This window comes from Aythya fuligula, chromosome 23, assembly GCF_009819795.1.
Source record: "Aythya fuligula isolate bAytFul2 chromosome 23, bAytFul2.pri, whole genome shotgun sequence".
In the NCBI taxonomy this organism is placed as follows: Eukaryota; Metazoa; Chordata; class Aves; order Anseriformes; family Anatidae; genus Aythya; species Aythya fuligula.
The window spans coordinates 4,287,970-4,315,937 of record NC_045581.1 but is presented as its reverse complement, the minus strand read 5'-3'; the positions used below and the strand labels follow the sequence as shown (position 1 = coordinate 4,315,937).

The window sequence follows — 27,968 nt, the reverse complement described above, 5'->3', positions numbered from 1 at the left end:
GACAGATATTCATGACAGAAGAGTACAAAAGGAGAAAAAAAGAAAAAAAAAAACACAAAGAAAAACACAAGAAGATGCCTTCAGAGAAGCATGTGGCGGTCTAAGCAGAAAAGCAGGGCTGGGACAAGTACCCCGAGCAGGACAGAGCGGAGGGGATGGAGACAAGGCAGGCACAAGCACCCCCCTGCAGAGGGGCTCTGGGAGGGCCCAGGGCCAGCCCAGCACCAGGCAAGGATGGCAGAAGCCCTTGGGTGAGCTCAGGGCGTCCTGTTGTATGCAGTTAGGACGAAGCAGGGCCTTGGAGACGCAAAGCCCCTTGCCAGGAGCCCCATGCACACCACGGATGCTCAGTACTGGCAGGAACAGGCTGGGGACACCGGGACAGAGCCCTGAGTGTCCCTGGGGCTTGGGACAGAGCTCTCCAGACCTGTGAGCACTGCCAGCTCCCTCTCTGCTCCTAAGTGAGCGCTCTGCCACTGAGCCATGCTGAGAAAAGGGCCTGGCACGCAGGCAGCGAGGTGGCTAGGGACATCCGGAGGTGGATTTCATTGGGTGACATGCTCTGCTCCTGGCCACGCTCCAGCCTTGGTGTCCCCAAACCTCCCAAAATAGGGCAGAGAGCCCTGCATGCATGGGCTGTGCAGGGGCAAGGGGAAGGCTGTGCTGCAAAGCCACCCAGGGCACGGGCTGAAGGGCCAAGCTGCGTGGACAGGGAGCTGCAGCCTTACAGCACGCAGAGCGAGGGGAGCACCCGGGGAAGAGAGAAGGCTTGGTGCTGTGCCAAGGGGAGCGAACGCATGCTGCCAGCGTGCAGACCCAGCAGCCCAGCGCTGAAGCTGCTGCTACTGCCCTTTGCTCAGCTCGTGCCCGGTCAGACAGGAAGCAAAAGGAAAGAGTAAATAATGGGGGGATCTTGAAGCTCCTTTTTTTCGACTTTATTTAGCTTTGGCTCTGCACAGAGCCTTAGCGTAGCATACTCTAGCCTTCAGGGAGGGGCACAAGGAACCTCCTGAACACACCGCGGTTCGGGGGCAGCCCTCATCTCCTACGCCTCGTGCCCGGCCCTTGAAATGCTGTCAGGGGGATCTGGCACAAAGACCCTGAAGAATAGAGAAAGCCCCTGCCCCACGGTGTCGTCAGAGGCTCATAGGTCGCTGCTGCAGTCGCGGCACAGGATCTCATCGTTGTCAGGGATAAAGCCCTTCCCGACCAGCGAGGTGTTACAGCGGGCGCAGTTAAAGCAATTATGGTGCCAGTGACGGTCCTCAAAGGAGACGTATTTACCTCCACCAAAGCCTGTGGGAAGGACAGAGCACAGCGTTAAAACCCCTGGGACACTCGGACAAGCTGTCTGCACAGACGTGGGGTTTGGTTCATCTCCAGGCCAGCTGCCAGGGTACCAAACACCCTGCAGAACTGAACACATCTGAAATACAGATCTCCACTCTCAGAAGGTGAAGAGGAGCAAAATGATTCTACTGCAGATTCTGCTGGGCTGCAGAAGCGCCTAGAAGCACTTGAACAAGCCTGTGGGGTGGAGATGGGTGAGCATCACATGGACCCGGGTGAGCTGCAGAGGGCAGCTTCGCCCCAAGGAGTTCCCGTGGGAACTTGGCCACGTCCTGCCTGGAGGAAGCGCCCTGTCACCAGGGCTGTCCCACTCACCTGTGATGGGCTTTGTGCAGGCACTGCACTTCTTGGCATAGAGGTTTCCAAAGCACTTGATGCAGTAGGGGTTGTCATCCTGGGAGGTGAACTGCTGGCCAGCCAGGGGGGTCTTGCAGCCCGTGCAGACGAAGCACTCCTTGTGCCACGGCTCGTCCCGGTAGGTCACCCCTCCCTTGGTCAGGGTCTGCAGGAAGAGAGAGCACACGGGTGACACACGGGCACGGCCATGCAGGAGGTGCTGTCAGCCAGGGTTATGGCACCCAAATCTTTTTCTGATGGGGCTTGGCGAGGGCTGGAGCACAGCCCGCACAGCCCTGGCACTGTTGGAGCAGAGCAGCCACTGACACGCAGCAGCTGGGCCATCCACAAGTCCCCTGTCCTCTCCTCCCAGCCAGGGGTGATGGGGGCCCACCCCAGCACCATCCCACCACCCCTTCGTGGCAGGAGCAGGGAACACAGCCCTGGACCGCGGGACGAGGGTTTTGGGCTGCCCGTCCAGCCGTACCTTTTTGCAGCGAGTGCAGCGAGGAGCAAACTTGCTCTCGTAGCAGGGGACACAGTAATAATCCTTCTGGTCTGGGATGAAGGACCGCGACCCGATGGGCTGCTGGCAGCTGCTGCATATGAAGCAGTGCTCGTGCCAGGTTTGTCCGTTGTACTCCAGCTTGCGGGACCCTGCAAGGAGAGCTGTGCTCAGAGAGGCAGGAGGGGGCACACGCACTCACACAGGAGGCTGTGCAGGACAAAACGGGGTCCTGCACACCGTGGCACGGGCAAACGGGGCCACGCAGATGGCTGGGGAGGAGTCCCCAGGTCCAGCTGGCAGCCACGAGCAGAGGGAGGGCTGTGGCAACATGCCCCCTGCACCAGCACAGGCCACGGCAGAGAAGCCTGTTGTAACCCATAGCTGAAGAGGGTGCCAAAATGGCCAAGCAAAGACACTCCTTTGCCTCGGGCTATCCGCAGAGACGCACCTTCAGCCATTCCTTCCTTTCTTGTCAGCACACATCAGAAAATGCCCAGGAAACCCTTTGTTATTTCCTCCCCGGCTCACTTCCCCATAAAAAAAAAAAGGGTAACAGACAGACAGGGCTGTGCTGATCACATCTCGGCATCCTGCTGTCCTGCCAGACGGCGCCCAGCCCGTGCTGTGCTCTGACAGTGCAGCAGGAGGGCAGAAATCCACCTCTCCCTTGCTGCCCCAGCGCTGGAGCCTGCAGCCCCGTCCAGTGCTGCTGGAACCGGGAGCAAACCGCAACCCTGGCACCTTCCTGCTCCTACCTGGCATGACCGTCTTCTCGCAGGCGATGCACTTGGAGGAGAACTCGCTGCAGTAGCAGTCGTTGCACAGCAGCTCCTCGTCCTGGCAGGTGAAGGGCTCGTCGGCCAGCGAGCGGTCGCAGCGGAAGCAGCGGAAGCAGTGCTCGTGGTAGTGGCGATCCTCGTAGTACAGCTCCTGGGGAGGACAGCGAGGTGAGGTGGGGTTGGGGACGAGCACCCGGAGCCCGCGATGCTCAGCACGGGGCCCGTACTCACTCTGCAGTCGTGGCCGATGAGCTCTTTGCACTCGTCGCAGGTGTTGGCGAAGTGGGCGTCGTAGCAGGGGATGCAGTACGGGCCGTTGTCCATCTGGATGTACTTGCGCCCGTAGAGGGACTCCTTGCAGTTGTCGCAGTCGAAGCACTCCGTCATGGTGCCGGTCTGGGGGCCTCCTTCACCTGCTGGGAGAAGGAGCAGAGGCGCTCGCTCAGCACCGCCTCACCCTGCCGAGATAAGCCCTGATATCCCTACGGGACAAGGACCTCAAACCCTGCTTGTGGCCGACGACCGGCCGCTGTCGGGACAGGTCAGAGGCATTTCCAAAAACGCCCGCAGGCGGTCAGGGCCGAGGCTGAATCTGGCCCCAGTTTTCCGCTCGCACTCGGCACCTGGAGCACGTAGGCACCGAGGCACCGCCCGGAGAAACCCAGACACGTGGGCATGGGGTGAGCTTCCCGCTGCCCCGCTCCTTGCTGGGAAGCACAGGGTAAAGCATGACTGAAACCAGAAGAATTTTTCTGCAGAAGTTCTGATTTAGCACCCGGAACGGCCCCATGTGCACGCTGGGCACCGCTGTCACACCTGAGCCAGGCACCGTGAGGGAGAGCCGCCTCCCGGCCCCCTTTGGAGACCCCCGTGAGCTGCCAACATGGCCCCGCACCATGAGCAGGATTCCTGGGGATGGCTCGTGGGCCGATGCTCCGCCTGATCCAGCTGTCAGCGTTTCCAGTGCTGGAACTTCTCCAGGACTTTTTACAGCTGCTCCGTGGGGAAGCAGAAATCGGGCACCCCGTGCCGTGCCCGGCTACAAAGCCACGTCCCAGCAAAGCTCTTTGCACGTGTTGCTCCAGCTACAAACCCTCTTCAGGGAGCAGGCACTGAGGAGGATGGATGGTTTACGAGCTGGGGAGGTGCTTGGGCTTTGGGGGCAGCTCAGACCCCGCGTGCTGCCCCTCTCTCCCCCTTGGATGAGCGGCACACAGAACAACCACACGCTCCTCGGAACCCCGATTCCGGAGCGCGAGCACCTTCCTGCTGCTTGCTTTAACCTGGTTATTCCTAAATATGGAATTCTCCGCTTGCAAATTCACACCCTTCTGCAATACCAGCTCGCTGTCAAGTGTAGACAAGCCCAGGGAATTACATCTGAGCAGTCAGCGGCGGAGCCGCACGCTGCAGCTTCCTCCAGGACCCCCCCTGCTCCAGGAGGAGCTGCGTGGCCCCGTCTGCAGCCCCGAGCTCGGTGGGGCCGGCAGCTCCCCACCACCCCGTGGCCCCCTCCCCAAGGTCTCCCCCGTGGCAGCGGCCGTCCCTTGATGCTGGGAGGCCCCCGCGGGGCAGGAGCTGATCCAGACAGCTCTGACTCAGGCAGCGAGCTCCCCAGCGCTATTCTTGGGCAAGTTCCACGGCTCCCAGCTGTTGTCAAGCCTGGTATGTGCTGATAGCGCTGCCGGGGAATAAATCGAGTGTTCCCACATGGCTACGTGACCGGCGGACGGGGAACAAAGTCCCCCTTCAGATGCTCTCGCTGCCCAGCTGCCGCCTGCCGTGGGAGCAGCTCCACGGCCCCCAGCCCACCTGGGCAGCTCCCAGTTTGGGACTGGGGACGGGGCAGGCGCTCGGGGAGGTTTTCCCAAAGGAGCCCGGTGAGTGCCGGTGCCGGGGGTGGCCCCGTTGTCCCAGCTCTGCCCTCCCAGCACCCTCCCATCACAGTGCCCACGGTGCCTGCGCCCCCCATCCACGTCCCACCGCCGCCCCGCTTGCCTTGGCTCCCTGCAGCCACCCGGGACCTCTCTTCGCTGGCGAAGAATGAAAACTGAATTACCACCCTCCTCCTCCCAGCCCTTCCGAGGAGAGGAACTTTCCAAGGTGTGTCTGTAATAAAAGGGCCTCTAATAAGCACTCCTGCCCTGGGAGCCACGATACCGTCGGGGCTAGGAGGTACCGTGTTTGCTCAATGGGCTGTGCTATCTCCGTGGTCCTAAAACACGGGGGCAGAGGGCAGCAAAAAACACACGGGGAGGAAAAACAACTGGGTGGGAGAAGCCTTGGGTTCTACTGGTGAGATAGACTCAGCCCCTGAGCGCTGCTGTCCCCAGCCTGGAGGCTGCCCTTCCCTGTCCCCAACCTCAAAGCAAGGCACAGCATTTTGCTAAGGGCAGCGGGGGCTCCCCCAGCCCCGACCCGCTGTGCTGAGGCAGGTGCTGCTGCCCCAAAAGTGTCCTGGCCCCCAGCCCCACACGTACCCTCAGCACCCAGTGCCACCCAGCAAGCCCCAGGCAAGCAGCGGGTGCACCAACACCGGCCCTGCAGCACGACCCCGCTCCCCCCTGGCAGCTGAGCGAGTGCTGTGACCAAAAGAGGGCTTAAAAACAAAAGTGACAGGACAGAAACATTTCAATCCCAAATGCTGTTTGTCATCCTGGCTGCTCTCAGTGCCAGCCCCTGCTCTGCCACCGCCAGCTGGCACCCACCACGAGCACTGGGGCAGCACCGTGGGTGCCACCGGGTGCTGCCTTTGCTGCAGGGTACCAAGCAGACAGAGAGGATTGAGAGAAAACCAGGCGAACCCTCTGAAAATGATATTCCTGGTTAGCCCCTAAAGCATCGTCTGAAGCCACACCGTGCTGGCAGGACGCCTGCTGAAGCCCCTGAACTGGGAGAACTGGGTGCACTGGGAGCAAAGGGCTGCTCCACAGGGCATTGCTGCCATCCAGCTCCTCCTGGGCTGTGCTCGCCCCTGCTTTGAGCGGATTTTCCCCAAAATCAGACTGTCCTTGTCAGTCCCAGCTGGCCCAGCCCCAGAGCCTGAGCAGGCTGGGGGTGCAGGGACTGTCACGAGCCAGCACTGAGCATCGCGTGGCTGGGGCTGCCGTGAGAGCACACAGGATCGGACTTCACGATGCCCTTTCCAGAGAATAAAGACCAGCCCCAGGAAGTTTGATCAGAGTTATTTGCATTAGATAAGCTGCGAGGAAGCAATCTGTTTGCTCCCTTTGTTCTGGTCGCGCATGCACTGTCAAACCCCTGCCCCACGCCAAAGCAAACTGCATCTTCACCCCCGCGGGCACGGCACCGTGGGGACCAAGTTCATGGCGAAGGGGAGAGGAAAGAAAGAGAGCAAAGGAGTTGTAAAAAGCCCATAATTCTTACGAACTGGGGACTTGGAAATTGTCTCCTTTCATGAAGAAAAGAGGTGGAGTTTTTAAAACTGTCGTTTAAAAACAAAACTTTAATTGATGCTCAGATTTAGCAGGCACTTCTAAATATAGGCAGTCACTATGCGTGCTAATTAGCGTGTGCTCATACTCTGCAGCCTGCACCACCCTGTAAACACCGGGAGCTAGGCTGACTACGTGATGCCTTCCACTGCTAGCCAAGGAGTTGCCCGAAACGAGGGGATTCCAGCTGCAAAGGGAGCTTTTGTTCGCCTGTCGCAGGACAAGCGCGGTGCCTGCAGGACCAGGTCCGTCACAAGCAGGGATGGTGGAGCTGGACAGGGGGTGTTCTCGCAGCTGTCTCACTGTCCAAGGGCAAAAATACCACCAAATATCTGCTTGCCAGCTGCCTGCCCGTTCCTCCTGACCGATATAGCTGTGCTCACGGAGGGAAGGAAGTTCGGTTCCTCTCCTGTGCCCAGGAACAAACAGCTTTGGCAACAAGAGCTCCTCTCGCAAACAACATTCAGAGTGCTCCGGGATGCAAACCTGATCAGTCTGGAACAGAGCTCAGAATAACTTCACGTCTGAGAAAGGTCAGCGATCCGCCAAGGACACGCAGCAGAGGCCACTTTCTAATTAGAGAGCAGCGTGCCCGTAACGCCACGGCGGGACAGCAGAGGCTTAGCGACAGCCCCGGGATATCGTGACATTAAAATCTACGAACTGGGGTCCTGTTATGCAAAGAATAGGGCCAGGGCCAGGCTTTTTGCAAAGCCTTCAGAGTTTGATCAGCCTTCGGAGGCAGTTCCCACTACCAGGAGCTCCTTCAGCCCGAAGGCTCCTGCGGTCGGCGAAGCGAGTGCCCCGCGGTCGCTGTCAGGTCACGTCCACGAAGCCACCCGAGCGCACGAGGCTATTCCAAAGGAAACACTTAATCTTTCCAGGGCACAGGAATAGACCTGTCTTTGGCTCTGCGTGCCAGGCTCCTGCCTATCCTCGCCTCCCCCTTGTGCAGTCTCACTTCACACCTAAACAGACACGCGGCCGGCGAGGCGCGGCGCTGCGGGCCAGGCTCCCCATGTAAGGACGAAACTGTCCAGGGAGGAGGCTTTGAAAGACGGTCCTGGGCGTGCTTCAAGGTCAGAAGAGGGGAAGAACGCTTTTTGTTCCTGCTGGCTTTCCAGAACCATTCCGGGTCCTGGAATCCGTGCGAAATTGTTTCTGCCTCTCGCCGGCCCTAAAAGGGAAACCAGCTGCTCGCTCAGGGGAGCGGCGCTGGCCCCTGCGTTCTGCTGCGAACCAAAAACCTTCCCCTGCCCTGACACCGCTTCTGCAGCTTTATGGGGCCGCGTGGGGCCAGCTCCCCTGCCCCTCCTCGCACCACAACCTCCCCATTTGCCCCCTCGCCCTGCTCCCAACCCCACGAGCTGCAAGCCTGGCACGGCGGGCACAGCATCCCCGCCTGCAGCTTTCAGGTGAGAGGTTGGGGGAAGCTTGCCAGGACGCTGCCGAGCGTTTTGCCAGGGTAAGGCAGCCGGATCCAGCCTGCCCGTTGGCAGTGCTGTTGCACCAAGCCTTCCCCGCCTGCTCCGAGCACCCCTGAGTCATTTCCTGCCTGCGGCTGCACCTCTGAGCTCCCTTCCAGCCCCACAGACAGCCCAAGGGCACGGCGGCGAGGAGCAGCGTGCCTGCAGGGAGGCAGGAGACAAAAGGCTCAGCCGGGCGTATGGCACACGGCTGTGCCCTGGTGCGTGTCTGTGCCAGACAGAGCTGCAGTGTCGTCGCTTCCCCTGGCACGGGGGGGACCCATCGCCTGCCCTGGGCTCTCGAGGGCTGCTCTAGGCTCTGCTGCAGGTCGATGGAGACGGCTGCACCCTGTGCTGCACGTGGAAAAGTGTTGGCAGAATCCTTCGCTCGGCACGGCACGCAGCTTCTGAGACTTGGAGAGGAAGCAGCAGCAGAAACTGCGAAGGCAGCTGAGAAGGCACGAGGCTGGCTTCAATTGTTGCATTTTACTACAGCCTTAGGAGGGCAAACTGAGGTTTCTGAGCATTCAGAAAATATCTGAGATGCCCTCCACTCAAAGTGCCAAACCACAGCCCACAGGCTTGCTCCAACACATCGAGATACAGATTAAGATAAGAGCTAGAAGCAAAACCATCCCCAACCCAGTTTGATCTTACCAGAAACTCTCAGGCACCGGCAGCCCCCACTGCCCAGAGGATCCCACTGCACAGCCGCGGCTGGGACATCGCACCCAGCCCCAGCTCAGCAGTGGCAATGACCCCGTGGTGCAGGGGACGGTCACCACCGCTGTGCCACGCTGCCTGTAGGCAGCAGGAGGGTGCCAGGAGGGTGCACGGGGCCCGATCCTGCCTAAACACAGCCCCCCAAAAAGACAGGAGGCTGAAGAGTGAGGTAAGGCATACAATGTGAGGAGGAGACCTCAGAGAGTGAAAGCCCGATGCTGGTAGGCACAACAAGAGGTGCCCCTGCCTCCAACACCAGAAAGGAAGCACCTGTGTCATTTTATACATTACTGACGTGGCACACTGCATGCCAATTTTTATGGTCCTTATCAGCATCGTTCCACGGAAGCGGAGGAGAAGGGACACAGGAGGTCACCTCGCAGCCAGCTACAGCAGAGGCATCTCCGCAGCTTGCAGGAGCTTGGCACCGTCTCCAGGAGGCCAGGCTCCCTCCTGTGCTTTCACACTTTCTTGCAACAGCAGCCAGAAGCAAATTCTGGGAGCAAAATGACCTAAGTATTTGCCGGTATCTGCCCGACCAGATACACTCAAAAGACCTGGAAAGCAGCAACGATTTCTTAAAGTTTACGTTAAATTTCTGAATTGCCCAGTCAACAAACTTTAGAGAGACTGCACACCGAGTCAGAAAACTGCACACGGGGATAGTTTTGGCCCAGAGGTGCTTCCAGACTTTCCAGTAGACCCGGCCAGGTCTGCCAAAACCTTGGTACCCCCAGAAGCGAGCTGCCGTGCCCATGGATGGGACGTGGTGGGGCTGTCAGGAAGAGCAGGGTCCGAAGGAACTCCAAAACTCTGGTTTCAAAACACTAACGAGTTCGTAGACCTTTATCCCCTGGTAGTAAATTCCTCGTTCTTTCTCCAAAGATAAGGGCACAGAAAACAAAACTTTTCCTGTGTGAAAGGAAACCTGCTGCTAGCAAGTCAGGCTCTCACAAAGCAGCATCCCCATACAAGGTAATGGGACAAAGCTCCGAGCTAGTGTTTGTACACACTGGGACATTTGTCCTTTAAAGAAAGAACCTCTTTAACGAGGCCACATTTGCAAGGGATTCCAACTTTCCATACCACGGTGGAAAAGCAGGCGGGATTGCCCATCTGAGATTCAAACTGTAATTTCTCAGGGCCGGGACCTTGTTTTGCACTTGTTTTTGAGCTACTTCTGTCCCTCTCCTCCCCAGCTCGTTCCTATCAGCGCAGATCCACTCAGCCCAGCCACAAGGGGAAGCATCCACAGGGCTGAGCACGGAGACCTGGGCTTTGGGGTCAGGGAAAGAGAAGATCCATCCCAGTGAGAAACACCAGGCTTCCCGGGGGTGCCCACCCTCATTGCCTCTACCCACCTTCCAAAACGTGAGCAAGGACAGCAGAGCAGGCTGACGAGGTGACAGGCAACACCCCTTTCAGCCCTTCCTCCAGGCTTATTTTCTTCAGGGAAAGTTAATTCTACCAGGGTTGAAGAAAGAGGCTTGAGAGTCCCTTCTACACAACCAGAAAATGAAAAACTCTGCCCAGGAAGAAAGAAGAGAACAATTTCAGAGCTAGAAGTGTATTACTAAACACCTGTAAGGATTAATTAATGGTCATGAATAGTTAATTAATCCTTACAGGTGTTTAGTAGTACAGTTCTAATTGTATTAGAACAAACTAATGGCCCTGAAAACGGTCCTGAACAAAATCCTGCCTCTTCAGATGGTTTGGGCTGAGGGCACAGCTACCAGAGCAGAGCTGTTGGGCTGCGTTCGCAACAATCACGCCGTGTCACTCTGCTGACATGAAGACTGAGTTTTGTTTAAGAGATCGGCTGTTAATTTGATTTAAAGTCATATACAAAGTAAGCAAATTCTGCACAGGCAGCAGGAAGTCAGGAGTGGAAAGCACTTGGGCAGCTCGGACCCGTCGCGCTTCAGGCTGGCCACTTCACTCCAGGAAAGGAGTCCAAGAGCAGAGGAGCTTTATAGGAACACAAACTTCTCCCCAGCCAAATCGAGTCTCGTTTACTAGATGGTGGCTTCAGAAAGTGCCAGAAGAGATTCTGGCAGGTCTCCCAAGAGGTGTGGGAGATGAGAGCCTGGCCCGAGCTCCCCGCCGCAGGTACTTTCCCCTGCCCTGCACAACACCGACCAAGCAGGAGGAGCTGCTGGCAGCAGCAGCTTGCAACAAACCAAACACCGCTGCTGAAGCTGGTGACCGGCTGCAGGGCAGCAGCTGCAGACATGGCCAGGGTGACCATAATTGGAAGAAAGGTGCTGGAGCCAAGTTTTAGGGAGCGTGACCGAGCGCGGGAGCTTTGGTGCGGTCAGAGCAGCGGGGACTCGTGCCCTGGGGAAGTGGCAGCGGCTGGCAGCAGGTCTTCAAACGGAGCAAGGAGCAAGCGTGCAACTGGTTTCAGCACTCCTGCTCCCTTCTCCCCTCGTTGCATTTAAGGGAAGGATATGTTATGGCAACTGATATCAAAAACGTGCATATTGAGCTTTGGGATTTCCTCATTTGTGGCACAGCCGGTGCGCGTCGCACCAGCTCAGCAGCAGCACTGCCAGCGTTGGGCACAAAACTCCCAGCATAGGAGCAGTCACAACTCCTATCTGCCTGGGGAGCCTCAACAGCACCAGCAAAAACACCATCAGCAAGAGGGTGCCTGACAAATCCCATCTGCAGAGTCTGCCAGTGGCAAATCCACAAGTTTCCTTGTTTTCCCTTTTCCAACTAGAAAGCCAGGCGAGAGTAAGGAACGTATTTATTGCGCAGGGCTGAATAAACCTTCCAGATATATTGAGGACACCATACGTTCATAGCCATCATCCTACTGGCAACAAACAGTAATGCAAGGAAGCAAACAAACCCTAAAGATAGCCATCGACCATACAAAACAAATTAATGGGCAGTGGCTGGCCTCCAGGGCCCAGGTTTCATACCAGGTCTAGGCAGGAGCTAATCTGGAAAGTGCCTGTTGCTTAGAGGTGGATTAGTTTATCTGTGAACCTTCTTTGCCCTTGTCACTAGAAAGTGATGGACAAGAAAAGGTGGTGGGAAGGGACCGTAACTGGATGAGGGTTCACCAAGAAAGTCATGAAGGGAGTATATATAAGTGCACGTGAAACTGCAAGCTGTGTGCACGGGGCCTCATGTTACCGCCCTGCTGCAGCGTGTTGTTCTTGCTCTGTGCTCTGCAGCCTCATCCCACCGCACATCGCCGTGATTACAGCCCTGCACGAGGAACAGGGCCCCCTCCACAAAACAACCCTATAACAAACGTGCCCACAAAGAGCAAACAGGAAAACACGCTCACGCCACAAACCCCAGAGCGCTGCGCTGCTCGGAGCCCAGGACGTCCTAAATCTTCCAAATGCGGCAACCCAGGGAGATCTGTGCAATGCCCTGGCTGTGACAGAAACAAAAAGGGAGTCCCGGAGAGAAGGCATGTTGTTAGGATTATTATCTAAGCAATGAAAGTTTAATTTTGGACTGAGCTGATTTATGCCCAGAAACCCCAGCACTTGGTCTATGGCCGTACAAATGCCTGACGGCTCAGCCAGCTGCACGAGCCGAGGGCTCCGGCAATAAGGTTTCAAAATCCCTTTTCGCCCCATGAAATAAAGGTCATAGCCAGTACACGAGAATTCAAACATGAAAGCTTGGCAGGAAATGACTAAGTGCGCGCTGCAGCCAATTTACCTTCGTCTTAGATCTGCCCAGCACACAAGGATCTTGCAATTCAAACAGACATCGCAGCCTCCACGCAGAAAAAAGAATCTGACTGCTCGAGTTGCTAGCTTTGAGGGTCAGTGCATCTCAGCACAGATATCACTACAAAATGAAAGAATCCTGCTTTCTTTCCCTGAAGTTCTTACAATTCTAGCCTTATGCTGTAGTTTTTCCTTTTGCTTCCCTCAGAAACAGCTGCTTTTTTTTTTTTTTTTTTTTTAAATTGAGGCTTAAGCCACTCTTATTTCTGAGCAGATAAATCATTTAAATTGGTGTTCACAAAGCCATTTGTAGTGCCTGACTAAAAGGTACTTACAGGATTACACCTCTGTTTTGCACACAGAGGCAATCGAGGGGCTGCTTCGAGCTTGCTTCTAAGCAAGCACACTCAGGGGCTTGTGGACAGACTGCACGGGACACGTGCAGTCACGGTGCACACACACTGAAAAGCAGACCTGTGTGTGCTGAGCCCCATCCCCTATTAACTGCCCCCTCCAGAAAGCCTGGCAGCTCTTTTCTTGATTAAGGGTCAGCTCAATTTCAATTTGTTGTGTGCTTTTTTTTCTTGTTTTAGGAAACAGAGTAACTTTGACTTACAGGAGCAGGAAAAGACACGTAAAACAGACACGTTTTATTTAATGAGTGCCTATTACTTAAAGGGCAATATGAATTTTTTCACCAAAATTGGTCAAAATATTCCCTTTTTCAGTCGAATCCTTGTCTCCCAAACCCCAGCATTTGTAGTTAACATCAGAGGAAGGTAGCCTGCACCGTGACCCCTGCAGTTTTGCCCTTTCAGGGCTCTCCACCTGCATGCAAAATCAACAGAGCGAAGCCAAAGTCAGCAAGGTGCCCGGGAGACATTGCCATGTCACTCGTGTGCCACGCAGCTGCCTTCCCGCTGTCTGATCACCAACTGTGGGCCCCTTTGCCTCTGCAGGATATTGTAATAAGAAATAAGGGCAGCCTCTGCCTGGAGCCCTTTTTACAGCTGCTGGTGTCCCTTGCAAAGCAAAGGCAATTACAGCCCTGTAACCCGCAGCATGTGAGCGCTTCTAAATCTGGGGAAGGACTGAATCCTGGCAAAGGCAAATTGTCTCAGGTTACCGTCCCGAGAACTGCTCGCTCGTGGCCCGAAACACAACTAGGATCCCCTGTTGCCTGGGAGATGCTGCGTGAGCCAGCTGCAGCCGTCCAGCAAAAAGGCAGAGCTCTCCAAGGACAGCAGCTGAGCCCTCAAGAGAGGAGTCAGGCAGGGGCCATAGGAAGAGGAAGATCTCGTTGAGCCACTGTCTTGCCAACGCAGATGTGAACCAAGTTTCTGTCTTCTGGGGCTAACGATTTCTCTGCTAGGTGATCTGCTCCTCGGGTGCCACTTGGGTTTAGCACACAGCCCTGGTCATGCAATCAAGTCTCCTTGGTAAATTCTCGCTGAAACCTTTACAAATTTCTCTTAATTATTGCACATCTTAAATTACAGAAACCATCGCTTGTAATTATCATGTATTTTACATAAAATCTCCAAGGAACGTGTCATTGCACGCACCAGAAGGAAATTTGCAGAAAGCAACAAGCTTTCCAGCTTCTGCCCTGCTGCAATAGTTGGAGGTACAGATGAAAGGGAAAACTTTCCACGTCCAGAAGACTTTGTGGGCACAAATGCTCACAAAATCAGGTGTGAGTGCCTTTGTGTCACGCAGCTAAACACCGAGTTTCCAATACCTGGATGAGCCCAACTCAGAACTAGTGCCCACCACACTGGCTTCAGCCTGCACAACCCCGAGCACTGCTGCTGGCAGGTGGCAGGGCAAAGCACACGTGCTGACCACCCGAAAACTCAAGAAGAGATGAGGAGTGCTCCTTCACACACAAAAGCACCCATGAACAATAAGTAACAACAGCAGAAAGCCCCTGCTCCAGGCCTGTGGCTCATTCACAGAACCTCATCCTCCAATTTAAGTCTGAGATATATGAGGAGAACAAGGTGGAACAGATCTGCCACAGATAACAACGGAACAGAAAGGTCAGAAGTGTAACTCTCAGAAGTCCCTCTCACCAAGAATTTCATGCAAAGACCAAGAAGAGTTGTTTCAGCCCCTGAAGCAGAGGACACGAAGCAACGCCCCATTTCTTAGCTGCAGAGGCAATGCCCCACACTCATTCACCGAAGGAAGCAACAGCAAATCTCTGCCTAGATTTAAGGAGTTTCCAAAGCTCTTTGCATGCTCCTGCAGCTCAGAGATCCCGGGCTTCCCTGCAACAAGAAAACACCAACACGCAAACACCCCTCCTCTGCTCCCCCAACCCACCAGACCCAACCCGATCTATTCACCGACTATTTGCCCCAAACTGGCGAACGCAGGGAAGCGAATCCTCAGAGCTGTTCTGTTACCTTGCATTGCTGGCCGCGATGGATCAGCCCAAATCCCAGCCCAGGAGGAGCAGCAGCAGCGCGAGGGCGGCTCTGCGGCTGACTCCCACCGCAGACAGCCAGAGCAGGTGCGGCGAGTGAGGGGCTCTCGCTAGTAAATCAGCGCTTCGCCAGCAAAACGCTCGAGTGCTTGCCCAGAAACAAAAGCAGTCACATCATAAACCAGAGGGTGACATCAGCACAGGGATTGCATTTCCTACGCGGGTTCAAATTTCATTGCTTGTGACTGGAAATTGGACTCGTACGATCTGAGTTACTCCAACTTTTCACGAGAGGCACAGGAATCCCTGATTCCAGTTTGTTGGATAAAACTCACTTCCAAACTCTCTTTATTTCTCAATGACCTGACAACAGAAAAGAACAACCAAGCAACACTCCTAACAGAAAGTCAAATGCTAACAAACACCATTATTAGCCTGATTTCCCAAGCCAGGTGCTAACGAAGCGAGCAGCCAAACTTCCACTGGAAAGGGTCGGTGTTATTCCAACAGCCCAGTCTGGGGCACAATTATTCAAAAACGTCTAAACTGCCCTTTTCCCTACTTATTCAGAGTTCTGCTCTGCCTCTTCTTCTAAAATTAAAGCTATCAAGGATTTGAAAACACACATTTCATCATTCCTTGGTTGAGTCATTGTTTCGGAGCATGAAGCACGATGCATTCTGCTTACGGTCCGACTCCTTCCCCAACCTGAAGTGCGTTTGTGATTTTCCACATACAGCTCTTCAGGCTCTCCAAAAGCAACACATCCAAGCCTTCTATACATGCCCAATGGGCCAGAATTAATCTTCCCATGAGTTACATGATGTTTGCACGGGGTTGAGAAATACTAGAAATAAAAGTTCCCTTGGCTGAGTTAGATGCAACACCGCGTACTTTCTGCTACTAAGGACTCTTTAGTAAGTACCTCTATTACCCCACACAGTCCAGATCCCTCTGATTTAGCCATCACAGCAATGTTCTTGGTAGAAAAGTGTTTACTGAGTTAAAGGTAGCCACTGACATGCCTTAAAATTTAATAGCTTCCATTTCTCTCTGAAAATTTCTACGTGCTTGGAAAAGAGGCAGGTAATAAATAATACTCACCCAGGACACGAACTGAAGATTAGCTTGCTTTCTTTAGAAAGTACTTTAGCTCCTTGACTCCCTATTGCCAACAACACAAATATATATATGATGATCCAGTGCAAGACCATAAACATAGAGTGTTCAGTTTCCACAGACCTGACATCCCGTACATCTCACAGGATTTTTGCTTCATCGATTCCCTAACAGCTGCCACCAGCAGAAACACTACTTACCCTTACAACACCTGCAGGGCAGGGAGTTATTTCATCTCCCTCCTGGGATTTGCACTTTGGAGGATTTTGGCACAGGGCAAACCTGGCAGAGCTAAAAATGGAACCAAGATCCGTGTCCCTGGACAGCACTGAAGCCAGAAAGCTTCTTTCTCCTTCTGAGATGCAGCAGCCTGGAAACTTTGACGCCCACTCATGCATGCTACAGCCCTATGTCCAAACAGATCTCACAAACTGAACCCTTTGTGAGAAGCTGGGGAGAAAGAAAAGAAGAGGCGGACAGACCCAGTACTGTGCAGTTGCAATGTACAGTTCATCTGGACCCTAGATCTTTTGCCCAAGTAACACTGTGCCTTTGCTAGTTGCTCCTGGTGTTGAAACTTCGGGCTTTCGAGGTGAAAAGCTGGAGGGCAACACTGCAGTGGAGCACCCAGAGCTACGTCCCAGTTCAAATTGTTAATTCTTAAGAACAGAAAAAGCCATTTCTGCCTTAAATGAGGGCGGTGGAATTCCAAGGAAGTCAAAAGGCTGGCAAAAGCCAGCAGTTTAAGCTAGTACTTGGGATCACGACTCTGACAACAGTGCTTGGTCACAGAGACAGTTCAGGATCTGCTGCTGCTTGATTTTTCACCATCCTCACACCCTAAGCACTGTCTAGGAATACTGCCATCAGCTGCAGACCTCAAAGAGGAATTTTTTGCCGTCAGCCATGCTGGTTATGCCTTCCAGATAGACATTTGTATTATTATACAATTTCTTTTGTTTCATTAGAAGAGCTAAAACAAAACCGACATTTATCCCCAGCAGTACTGAGTTAGTACATACACCATTTCCGTGGAAAAGGGCATGATTTGCAGCCACCATCTGAACAGCAGCAGAAATTACCTAACCTCTAATATACTCACACGAGGGAAATCCTGTGAGATTGGATCACTCGAGAAATAAGGTTGCCTTAGAGTTACAGGAACAACACATGTCCAGAGTGGGCTACAATCTGGTAAAATACGGTTTGAAAAGTCAACTGCTAATTGTTTCTACAATTTGCATTTTATGTTAAAAATTCTCCCAGAGACTTCTGGAGCCAGAGCTCAGTCTGGAAAGGATTTTTACGGTCACACTGTAAACCCACAGAAGCAGGGATCTAGAACGGAAACAGGTCATTACAGCTAAAATACTGATCCTGGGTTCTGCCTGAGACAGCTGGGATGATTTCTCCAGTTAAGCAAATTACTGTAACTAAAACCCACTCTGATATTTAAAGACATTTGGAGAGATGCTGAGTAGCCACTCTTCTTCCCGGATAACAAGATAAGAACCATATTAATTGAGGAGTTTCTAAGTAAGCACTTGAAATTTAGGTAAGCAAATTCAAAATATCAAGACCATATTTACATTCCAGGGTAATAATTAAATATTTAATATCTTGTGGTTCCAGTATTCTAGGTTTTTCTATGCACCAAAATATTTAGTCATGTAAAAAACATCTGTAGCAGCTGGAAGACATTCGTTTGGCCTGCTAAGATTCATTAGTTTAAAAACACATAAATAAAGTGCTCATTTTATTTCCAAAACTCTAACACTGCTTCTTTCAGTTCTCTTAGGGTGCTTGGTGAATAATGCTTAAGCAATCTTCTCTGCAGGAGGTATTAGATACCAGTTTCACAAATGCATACAAATATCTGTTAAGTAAAACAAGTCTTGAATTTAGGTTAATGCTATTCTGTATTGACTAACCCAAGTCATTCAGAGCAATATGAAAACCAGCTTGCAAATAGCTTAATCCCTACTTTTATATATTTTTTTCTCCTAGGCTCCTAAGTTCCCAGTGCCGAAATCTACTTTTAAAAATCACCGATGAAAGGAAACTTCTCTTCAGAACTGGAATTCAGATACCCGTGTTATGGAATTACAGGACACAAGCCTTCATGCATGCCTTTTCTCCCCAAAAAGCTCCCGCATAATCTTAATGCTTTTAAAAAAAAAATCAAGTAAACAAGGGCACTGCTGAGATCTTAAAAGAGAGATGAATTCGGCTTAGTACACACAGGGATCACTTTTCTGGGCAACAGTTTGCAAAGGGTTATGTATTGGCCAGCCAAGTTTCTTTTGCTGGAAGATGCTGAGGTTTTAGTGAAGTTTCTGCAGAGTATGCAACAGTATTCAGCATTTGCTCAGCTAATGAGTTAAATCATTGCAGCTCTCCGATGACTTGAAGATTATGGGTGTAGGAAAGGGTACTGCTCAGCGAGGGGAACTTTCAGCAACCACCACCAAACTGCGGTTAAAACAGACACCAATGACTCTATTCAGCTCCCAAACCTCAGACAGTTTCCATTTTCTCAATAACAAAGCATTTTTGTGGAGTGAGGTAAGAGGCCTCCATCTGCCAGGTCTAACTCCGCTAAGATTGCTTCAGAGCCCGGCCGAGCGAGGGCTGGCCGGCGTGCAGAAGGCGGGCGTCCCTCACACCAGGACAAAGGGACAGCAGGACAGACGTGGAGAGCAGCCTCCTCGGGTCCGTCCCACAAATTCTGCTGGGATTTGGTATCAAAAGGAGCCTCAAGTGAGCTCCTAGCAGCACACAGCTGGCGAGTTCAAGAGGCTGAGGAAAGAGCAAGGCTTTTCACTGAGGATGGGCTGAAAGAGGCAGGAGGGAGCCGAAGACAAACGGCTGCTGGTGTTTCAGTGCTCGGCAATCCATCACAAAGTGTCAGAAGCATAGAGAATTGGGATTTAGAAGCGAACGCAGGCCTCTGAGCACACAGTACAGGACGTGGCCTCCCCACGGGATAGCACAGCCTGAGGGCCCGTCCACACCTGAGCGACTGCTTGTCCAAGCCAGAGCACTTAAAGCTTCAGAACAGAGGTCAGGAGGCATTTGGGGTTTGTTGTTGTCTTGTTTTGGTATTTGGCAGCCTGTGGGTGTCTTGGCATCTCAGCTGCAGGAACACCAAGCACCTTTTGTTTGAAAGTCAGCTCTCAGCTCCTCTGAAAATCGGACCATTTATGTAGACGCAGATAAAGACACTGCCTCCTGCCAGGACCCCCCCAGCTCTCCCCTCTCTTGAACTGGCCACTTGTTAGTCATCTTCATTGCCATTTTGAGACTCAGCTCCAGGTTCAGCACATCCCAACCTCCCGCCCTGCCAAAGGATGACAGAAAGAGAACACCACAGCCTCGGGCTCCCTCATGCAATAAAGGTAAAGCCCTTGGGACAGCTCAGAGGTGAGGCCAGCTTGGAGAAGTGGCTACACAGCACGTAACATCAGGAAGGGATCCTCACGGAGCATGTGAATCTTCTGATCCGTTTTTTGTCCCTGCATAACAAAGCCTTTAAAAAGCAATGCTGGAAATTCTGCCAGACACGACAGCAACTGGTGCGAATGGACGACCTGTGACTTGGGCAGGTCAGAACATCCAGGACCCAACTGAGCTTCAACTTTGGTAAACAGCACTGCCAAGGGCTGTTATTCACACCTCTCGGAGCCCTCATTCTGCCATTGTGACAGAATGCATACAAGTTTTAAGAATCATAGTTCAGAGGGATTAGGAAACGCAGAGAATCCATTCCAATTGCATTATTTTAGTCTGGTACATCAGGTTTTATATTTATGAGGACAATAGTAAAGATTCCCAAGCAGAAACTGCCCCAGAGCCATTTTGCACAAATTTAATTGAAATTTGCAACCTCCAGATCTGTGCTATTACTGCAATACCAAACAAGAATCACTGGGGATAGAAACAAGCAACAAACATAAAAACACATGGAGCAACTGCAACTTTTCTCTCAGCTCACCTGCAACCCAAATTGAGCAATGTGCTAACTTGAGAAATTTCACTCCCAAAGATGCCAATTTTCTAACCATTAAAGCTTATTTCTGCAGATCAGACACAGCCTCCCAGCCACGCACTGACACAAACCAAGGAGGAGCTTTTTAATGCCAGAAGATACGGTGCATGCTTCCAGCTCCGCTGCTACTTTCCTGACTGGCTCTGCAAAACTTCCTTCCCCCCTAGACGTCCAAGTTTTCTCACCATCTAAAGCAAAGAATACAACAGTTCAGTTGGAAGGGACCTTCAAGGATCATCCAGCCAACTGCAAAAAGGCAGTTCTTCAGTTGGTTTTGTGAAGAACTTTGCGTTCCTGTAGCTGTTTCTCCTGTAGTTTTGAAAACATTAACGTTGATCTCCTCACTATCTAGTTTAATGCCAGGTACCCAGCTGGATACCTGGAGAGCCCAGCTGGCAAGCAGCACACCATCCTTTCCCAGCCATGACAAAACATCTCCCAAGCCAGCTTTCTTCCTACGAAGAATGCTGATGTCACATCTCAAAAATCCACACTGCTAATGCGAGCCCCAGCGCGAGGTCAGCCAAAGAGGACTTCCATCAGAGATGAGCTCTGCTGGAGAAGGCTCCCTGGAGATCGTAAGAATAGCAACTCAAACCCAGATGGCAACAACGCGCAGTGCACATCTCCAGCAGACACAGGCACGGGGCAGAGGACTACACAAACCGACCAAAGGCCACCCCAATTTCTGCCATCTGCTAGCTAGATGCAGAAGCCTGGGCTGAAGGCCTTTGGGAAAGGTCAGGATGGGCTTAAAGGCTCTCAAGATATTGCTTTTGTTCTCACTATTAGCTTCTCAATTCCTTTGTTAAAAGATACGAATCTCTCTGTAAGGCGGTTATTTGGAGCCAAGAGTTTAGATATTATTGCAAAACACATGCTTAAAAGAGACTGGAAATGATGTTGGCAGTGTTACAGAGGGGAGTGAAGCGCAGCTTTGGGTCAAAACAAAAAAAAATAAATCTAAGCTAGTAAGCAATTCCCATGTGATAGTTTGGAAGAGCCAGCAAAAGCTTCTTCTAGAAAAAAAACAATACTGTGAGAACGAAGCTAACAAGAGCTGGCTCTTGGAAAAATAAAAAGGCCAGTAATAAGCCCGAGTATTGCCAACAGCACATATTCAAGAGAATCTTTCTGGGAAACCAGCTCAAGTCATTACGCTGGAAAGCCCTTAGGGACTAGGGACCTTGAGGCTAAATGCTGGCAAATTGCTTCATCAGTTAAGCTGGTCCCAGTGTTTTCTACTGCGTAAGAATAATTTGTTTTAGCCTACAGGTCTCTACAGAGCAACGGGTAAATTCAGGCTGCTTCCTCTGGGAAGGGAAACTAAGCACTCAGCGAAGCCCTGCCCATGCAGGCCGTTTTTAGGTTTCCCACCATCACTGACATCCCTTCAGCCCAACAGCCGACCCAACACACGCAGGCTGTTGGCTTTGCTTTAGTCCCTGTGCCCTTCGGTGCCACTTACCTGGGGGGAAAATCACCCGAGCTGCTCCTGCCAGCTCGCCACCAGTGAGCTGTCGCCACAAAAATGCGATGACTGTGCCTCCACAAAAGCATCTTCTGGAGACTCATTCACCCAAAATGGATGTTGTCAGAGCGATTATTCTGATGTAGCTTGTTTTCCAGAGGAATAAGGAGACCTTGCTTTATCTCTCCATTTCAGAGAGAGATTAGTTAATACATCAGGAAAGAGATACACTGATGCAGAGAGATAAAGGCAAGGCTTTTGTTTGAGGTCTTCTATTTCCAGCCCAGTTACTCACAGTTGCAGGAGCATACAGAGAGCACGAAAGACAACAAGTGTGATCTCTAACACCAGCAGAGAAAAATCCTGCATTGGCAGGGGAAGTCAAGGCACTACCTAATGACCTCCCTCCTTTTCCAACCCCTTTTCTGATTCACATTGCCATCTTCCTTCCAATTGACCTAAATAACATGTTCAGGCAGCACTGGAAGTATTTCCGCCCCAGACTTCAATAGCAGCAAGATCTCCACATCTGGAAAGGGTATTTCTCAGGAAAGTCACCCCACAGGTGGCTTAGGAGTGCTTTTCCCAGGAGAGGAAAAGAAGCACCCTGTCTGGTCTCATTTCAGCAGTAAGACTTCCTTGCTGCAGGAGAACAAAGGTTGCCCAGGAGCACAGCAAACACACACTGTGCCTGTGCCCAAGCCCCAGCTAATCTGAACAATGTGGGCAGAGGATTCAATTACCTCATTTCCAGGTGTGCTGTCAGCATGAGCCATGACTGGCTTGGGATGAAAGAGGAAAAGCTGCTCCTAGCTCTGGACTTGTCTGCATCGTTTATGGTAATTATTGCCCAGCAGCCTGTAATCCTTTAATGTCATATCACTCTCACAGCCCTCAGTCTCTCTAGAACCTTTTGATCACCACTGCAGAAGAGGCTGAAGGCCAGAGCACGGGGCCCACCACAGCAGAAGGCATGCCAACCCAGGCCGCAGAAAGAGGAAGGCAAAGAAAAGCCATGGAAAAAGGACTTGGGTGATTCAGTCAGCTTCAGACACAAAGCGATTACGTATGCTAGCAGCATCCAAGCACTTAAAACAGATGCATGTCCAAACAATTAGTCTACCTGTCCAGCTGTTCACTTCAGCACACCACCTTTGGTAACATCACAGAGCATTCAACAGGAATCACAGGAATTCAACGGGGGAGAATCCAACCCCTAGCACTACATGGCTGTTTCACACAGAGAGGTTTTTTTGATCCTCTCCAAAACTCATTCTTTATCACAAGTTCAGGCACTTGTGATAGCCACGCAGATACCTCACCTCTTTGCAGCCCCCCCCCCGCAGACTACTAATCTGAATGTTATCTCACAGCAATGGCCCCCACAGGCTGTGCACCGAGTAAATGAACAAGTAAAAAGTCAATTGAAAATGGACTCGTTGTCAACAAAGAAATGTACTGTGGGGGAATACAAAAAAGGGCTCCCAAGCTGGACAGACCACCCCACAGATCCTTGGCAGCCTGAGAGATTGCTTTCTTCTTTAAAGCATACACATATGTACTGTTCTTCTATACAGGAGGTTGTACTTGATCTGCACAACCTCATTTTCAGGTAATTGAGCTTCAAAAGCTAAAGTAGAAAACAAGCAAGAAAAACCCACATGCCTTTGTGCTACAGCACGACTGTTTAGTCCATAACAGCTAGTCTGTATCTGTTATCTCTACATTTTTTATTAGCTCATGTTTACCTTGGCTGCACATCCAAGCAGTCATTTAGCCAGGGTGAGAGAGGAAAATCTTGGACTCTCAACAATGGCCAAGCAGTTTAATCTGCCACTGGGGACAATGACTTGACTCCTATTGGTGTTTAGCACTGGCAGGGTCAAGTGTAACATGTGGTGAAGGAAGCACTAGGGAAGCAGATCTGCAGCCATTCCATCAACACTGAGCGTTTCCTTGAGCTATTCAGAGGTCCCTTTCCCCCCCGAGAGCAGAGTATGGCTCCAGCTGCCCAGTCACCTGCACCAGCTTCTCCCCTTGCTGGATTTATGACTTCAGGGGCTGCCAACAGCTCCAGGTTGGATGCAGCACATTCCCCTGGCTTACGGCTTAGATGCTCAAGACTCAATTAAGAAGCAGTTAAGATTCCGTCCTTGGCTTTGGCCACCAGGCTGGTGCTAGGAGCTGATTTATGTTCCTGAACAGAACTGACACTGGTCAGGCTGGGCACAAACATCACCCAACTTCTGTCCAGCAACGATTCCAATCAGAAGGGGCTAGAGTTAATATTTATCCATGGTGCTGATTTAAGATTTTTTTTTAATTTGTATTTGAGAAGTTCAAAATACTTTATATATGAGAACTCTGTAATTTGCAAACCTGAAACCATCTACAGTAATATATTCAGAGCCATATCAGAAATGATAGGAGTTAACAGTCAGATTAACCCAGGCTAAATAAAGTCTAAGTGAGATTGCACTAAGCACAAGAACATAAAATCCAAGATCTTTATTGCATTGCTACTTGGATTCCGTGTTAAAACATTTTTAAATAACTCTTGATTAAGAGTTTAAACACGATTAGCTTAATCCTAACAGCCATGTCTTTCTGTTTCCTCCCAGAGTAACACTATCATCTCAACAGGCTCCTGTTGAGTAAGGGCAGAATCATTAGTTAAGACTGTTCTCCATTTAGCAACAGACACCAACAGACACCAAGTGAGTCACTCGGCAGAGGCAATTCTGCTAGGATGAAATACAGGAAGGTGGAAGCCATGTGGCATTCTTCAGTTTCCCCTTTCCTTTCACAACCAGACCCTTGATATTTTCTTCAACAGGAAAACTGACACTCCCCCTCCCTGTAAACTGCTGACAATCGCATTTTACACCTGGCAAAACCAGTGCAAAACGGAAGGAAGAGAAAAAACAAAGAGCAAGGACTTTTCTCAGCAGCTGCATCTCCCCAGAATGGCACATTTTTCTTTCCAACAGTAGCCAAAGACACACTCCTTCTTAATGGACAAAGTCTAGTAACTACATATCACATCAGTCATCGCAAGAAATGCCACTATCAAACCGTTCTATAACAAACTACAGGACGGAGTATGCTGCAGAGCTGCCAAATCTGGCTGTGGCAAGATCCCAATGGAACCAGCACAGCCCGTGCAGGTTCAGACCCCTTCGCTTGCAAACTCTCAGCACTCGCATTTGAATGTCCTGTCCTTTAAAAGCAATCCTAAACTTTTGGCAGTAATCTGAAGATTAAATACTGGTAAAGTTTCTCTGCCCCCCAACAATCGGTCTTTTCCCTTTCCTGGCTGCAGCTGGTAGCTATTGTTATAGCTGTTCTTTCTTTGTTGTCTTTTACATTTGTTCTGACGACTTCAACAGGCAAAACATGAAGATCACTCTTCATTTCTCCAGTTTGGGCCTCAAAATCGCACCTACATCAGCAGAAATAGTCAAAGTCCTGTAAGGAATGAGGGGACACGAGCTGCAGGTAGCAGCTCGCACCCTGGGCTGGAAAGCTGAGCACAAGAGCCAGTGCCACCCAAACTGCTTTCTTGCCCGACCACGCTGGGTGCTTGACAGTGGGCACAGGCAGGAGCAGTGGATGTTGACCAGGGATACCAAACACCGGAGGAGAAGTGGCTTCCTTATATGAGCAATTACCAGAAATTATGAAACTGTTTGTCCAGTTAAGAAGTTTGGCTTCTATTCAGACCAGGCAGCCAGTCAGTCCCCGGTTTTCTGTAAATATATATACTTGTCTATGGAAACTTTCTGACATGAAAGGTGAGGCAGAGGCAAAAAGGTTTACACTCACGTCTCTCCGGAGGCTCCTGATGCAATTAGGGTTCTTCAAGCATGACCTCATGCAAGCTGAGCACAGCAAAAATCCCGCAGACACGAGCAAGAACCCCAGCAGGCCACCATGAAAACCTTGTGCATCACTGCTGTGATTACCGTAAAAGTCCTCTTCTGGGGAGAGGGGAGCAGGAACCACTTGAGCACTAAGAATAACCAATTTATTCCATTTTCCTGCTGGTACTGCAGAAAACAGCAGGCCGTGTAACGGCATCAGCCGAGCTACAACTGGGAACCCAGCAGAAAGCATCTTGCCTCATAGCATAAGCAATAGCGCGAGTCCTGGCTGTGAACTGAACCAAGTGCTCCCGAAAGTGGTGCACTGGGAACTCCAGAAACTTGCCCACTGAGGAAATTTTCCTAACTCCATCATTTAATGTTTTAGACCTGGCAAAAGCAAACCCTATAAGAACATCACTGAGCTTGCTCCCCTCAGAAATCCATTGCCCGTTGAACACTGTCCTCAGCCACACGAGGCTGTTACTCTACAGGAAAAAAAAAAAAAAAAAAAAAAAAAAGTGTGTGTGAGCAGGGCAACTGCAATGACATGGGCCAGGAAGGAGACTCCTGCCTTCCTTCCCCACAAGGACCTGGGAGAGCTGAGCCCCCCAGCTGCCGGCTGTGTCCTCAGCCAGCGTGGCTGCTTCAGAGCCTGTTCTAAAATGAACTGCAGTGTAAACAGGAAGCCGAGCTGACAGCAGACGTGCTGCAGATGGCTGCAAATCCTGCAGAGGGAACGGCAGTGACCTCCCATCCTCCCCAAGACCAAGGAACCATCCTGATCCTTGCTGCACGAGTCACTGCTCAGCTCTCCGGGTGGTATTTCAAGGCAGGGGAGGTGCCCAGGTTTTCCATCGAGAGGCACCTCAGAAACATCCAGTATGGAGCAACAGTGGTGCCCCAGCAGCTGGGGCCATGGGACTGTTCACAGGGCATCCCAAATTCCATAGCAGAATATTTCCGAGCACCACCCTGCCTTCAGTTGTGGCAAGGCTATGTCACCAGCCTTAAAAGTATATAAAATTACAGTCCTAGCTGGGTAAGAACTAAAGTACAATTCTGTGCCTATTAAAAAACTTCTAAGGAAGAAGCTAGCAAGAGAAGGAGGAAACCCTGTGGTCTGCATCCTTGGAGCAGTGGAAAAAATGGCACAAAAATAGGACAGAAGAAATGGCAGACTTCCCCTTTTCTGCCATCCTGCTGATGGCCTGCCCATCAGGAAGTAAAACCACATTTTGATAAAGCAAACTGGGGAAATTAAGCAGATTCAACACCTTTGTGAACATCATAAAAATATTACTCGTTTCAAAAAGCAGATTTTTAAATTCTGGAGACTCCTGAGGAAATATCCAAGAAAATCCTTCTCAAAAGTGAACAGTAAGGGATCATTTGACAATCACACATTCACGGCAGCTGGGAGAGCTACAGATTTGTACCACCTGGTAGAGGGATCAGAGAAGTACCTGTAAAAGCTATCTTATCCAACTTCTAAAATGTCCACGGGTGGCCGGTGCTGCCACCAGGTCATCAGACCTAAGGTCTGGTCCAGAGTGGCCTTCCCTATGCTTCTGTGATAGGTTTTCTGATTTGGAAACATTTCTTTATGGTTTTCAAAACAGAAACAGTGAATGTATTGAATTCAAATCCAAGTAGAGCAATCTCAGTATCAAAGCCTGCGCTAAGGAGATAAGTAACCGCCAGCGTATGCCATCTATTTCAGCTTTGAGTCAGCGCAGAGCAATTCCTCCCAACAGGCTTTAACCAGGCGAACTGTGAAGTACCTCCAGCATTTCCATGCATTCTCATGAAAGAGACAAAGCAATTAATGTAACCGCAGGTGCAAAATACCTACAAAGCTCGAAACCAAAAAAGAAAACCTTACCTGCAAGAGAGCACAGAGCCATCTGAAACCAAACTGCGTTCAGTAAAACACATTTTGCAGCGATGCTGAGCTATTTTTCAAAGCCACAAGATGCCAGCTGTGACGTTTGAGCTTTTGTTTAAGAAGAAAAAAAGCAAAGGCTGGAGGATCCTTACCCCATACCTACCCTGGGACTCCCTGGACACACAGCAACCCGCCAGGGCGTGCTGAACGCTTCTCTGCACTAAGTTTGCGCATTTGGTTTAACTTTACTTCAGAGTTTATTGGGCGGGTAAAGTTTCAGAGCTTTAATAAAACACAGCTTAAGCACTGCAGCTTCACAGGCTGGGAAAGAGGCACGGCAGAAAGGCAGAAAAATGTTTTGTTTTTTTTTTTTTTTTTTTTTCTTTCTTTAATTTCTTTTAGGAAACGACACTCGCTGCGCTTCCTCGAGCAAAACCCAGTGAAGATCTCCGAGCAGGACCCACCTCGGGCAGGGGCAAACCCGGCCGGGGTCCCGCGGGGATGCTCGGTCCCGGTCCCCCCTTACCCCCCAGCCCTCCCCCGGTGCCCCGGAGCCCCTCGGAGCCCCCCCAGCCCCGGTTCTCCCCACCTGCTCGGCGCCCCGGGGCCGCGCTCGCTGCTCGCCCCGGCGATGGGCAGGCTGGGCACGGCTCGGCACAGCTCGGCACGGCTCCGTATGGCTCGGCACGGCTCGGCACCGCTCCCCAACCGGCGGCGGAGCCCAGCACAGCCCCGCCTGGCTCGGGGCGGAGCGGAGCCGAGGGGCGGTGAGCCGAGCCGTGCCGAGGGGCGGTGGGCTCAGCAGCACGGAGCCGCCCTGCCCCCGG

General features: G+C 51.5%; 1 protein-coding gene across 3 annotated transcripts; it reads right to left on the bottom strand.

Moving 5' to 3' along the window:
* Window positions 1–79: 79 nt before the first annotated feature.
* On the bottom strand, window positions 80–27,819 carry FHL3 (four and a half LIM domains 3). Of its 3 annotated transcripts, none has more exons than XM_032202066.1 (6): window positions 27,731–27,819; window positions 3,205–3,389; window positions 2,950–3,124; window positions 2,174–2,343; window positions 1,666–1,852; window positions 80–1,296 (listed from the first exon to the last, which is right to left on the bottom strand). In XM_032202066.1, the coding sequence occupies exons 2-6, from the start codon at window positions 3,358–3,360 to the stop codon at window positions 1,145–1,147; spliced, it is 840 nt and encodes a 279-aa protein (XP_032057957.1). In that variant the 5' UTR covers window positions 3,361–3,389; window positions 27,731–27,819; the 3' UTR covers window positions 80–1,144. The 3 variants fall into 3 exon arrangements, with proteins under 3 accessions (XP_032057957.1, XP_032057956.1, XP_032057955.1); XM_032202065.1 differs by lacking the exon at window positions 27,731–27,819 and adding an exon at window positions 25,216–25,257; XM_032202064.1 differs by lacking the exon at window positions 27,731–27,819 and adding an exon at window positions 16,072–16,182.
* Between the last annotated feature and the right edge of the window lie 149 nt (window positions 27,820–27,968).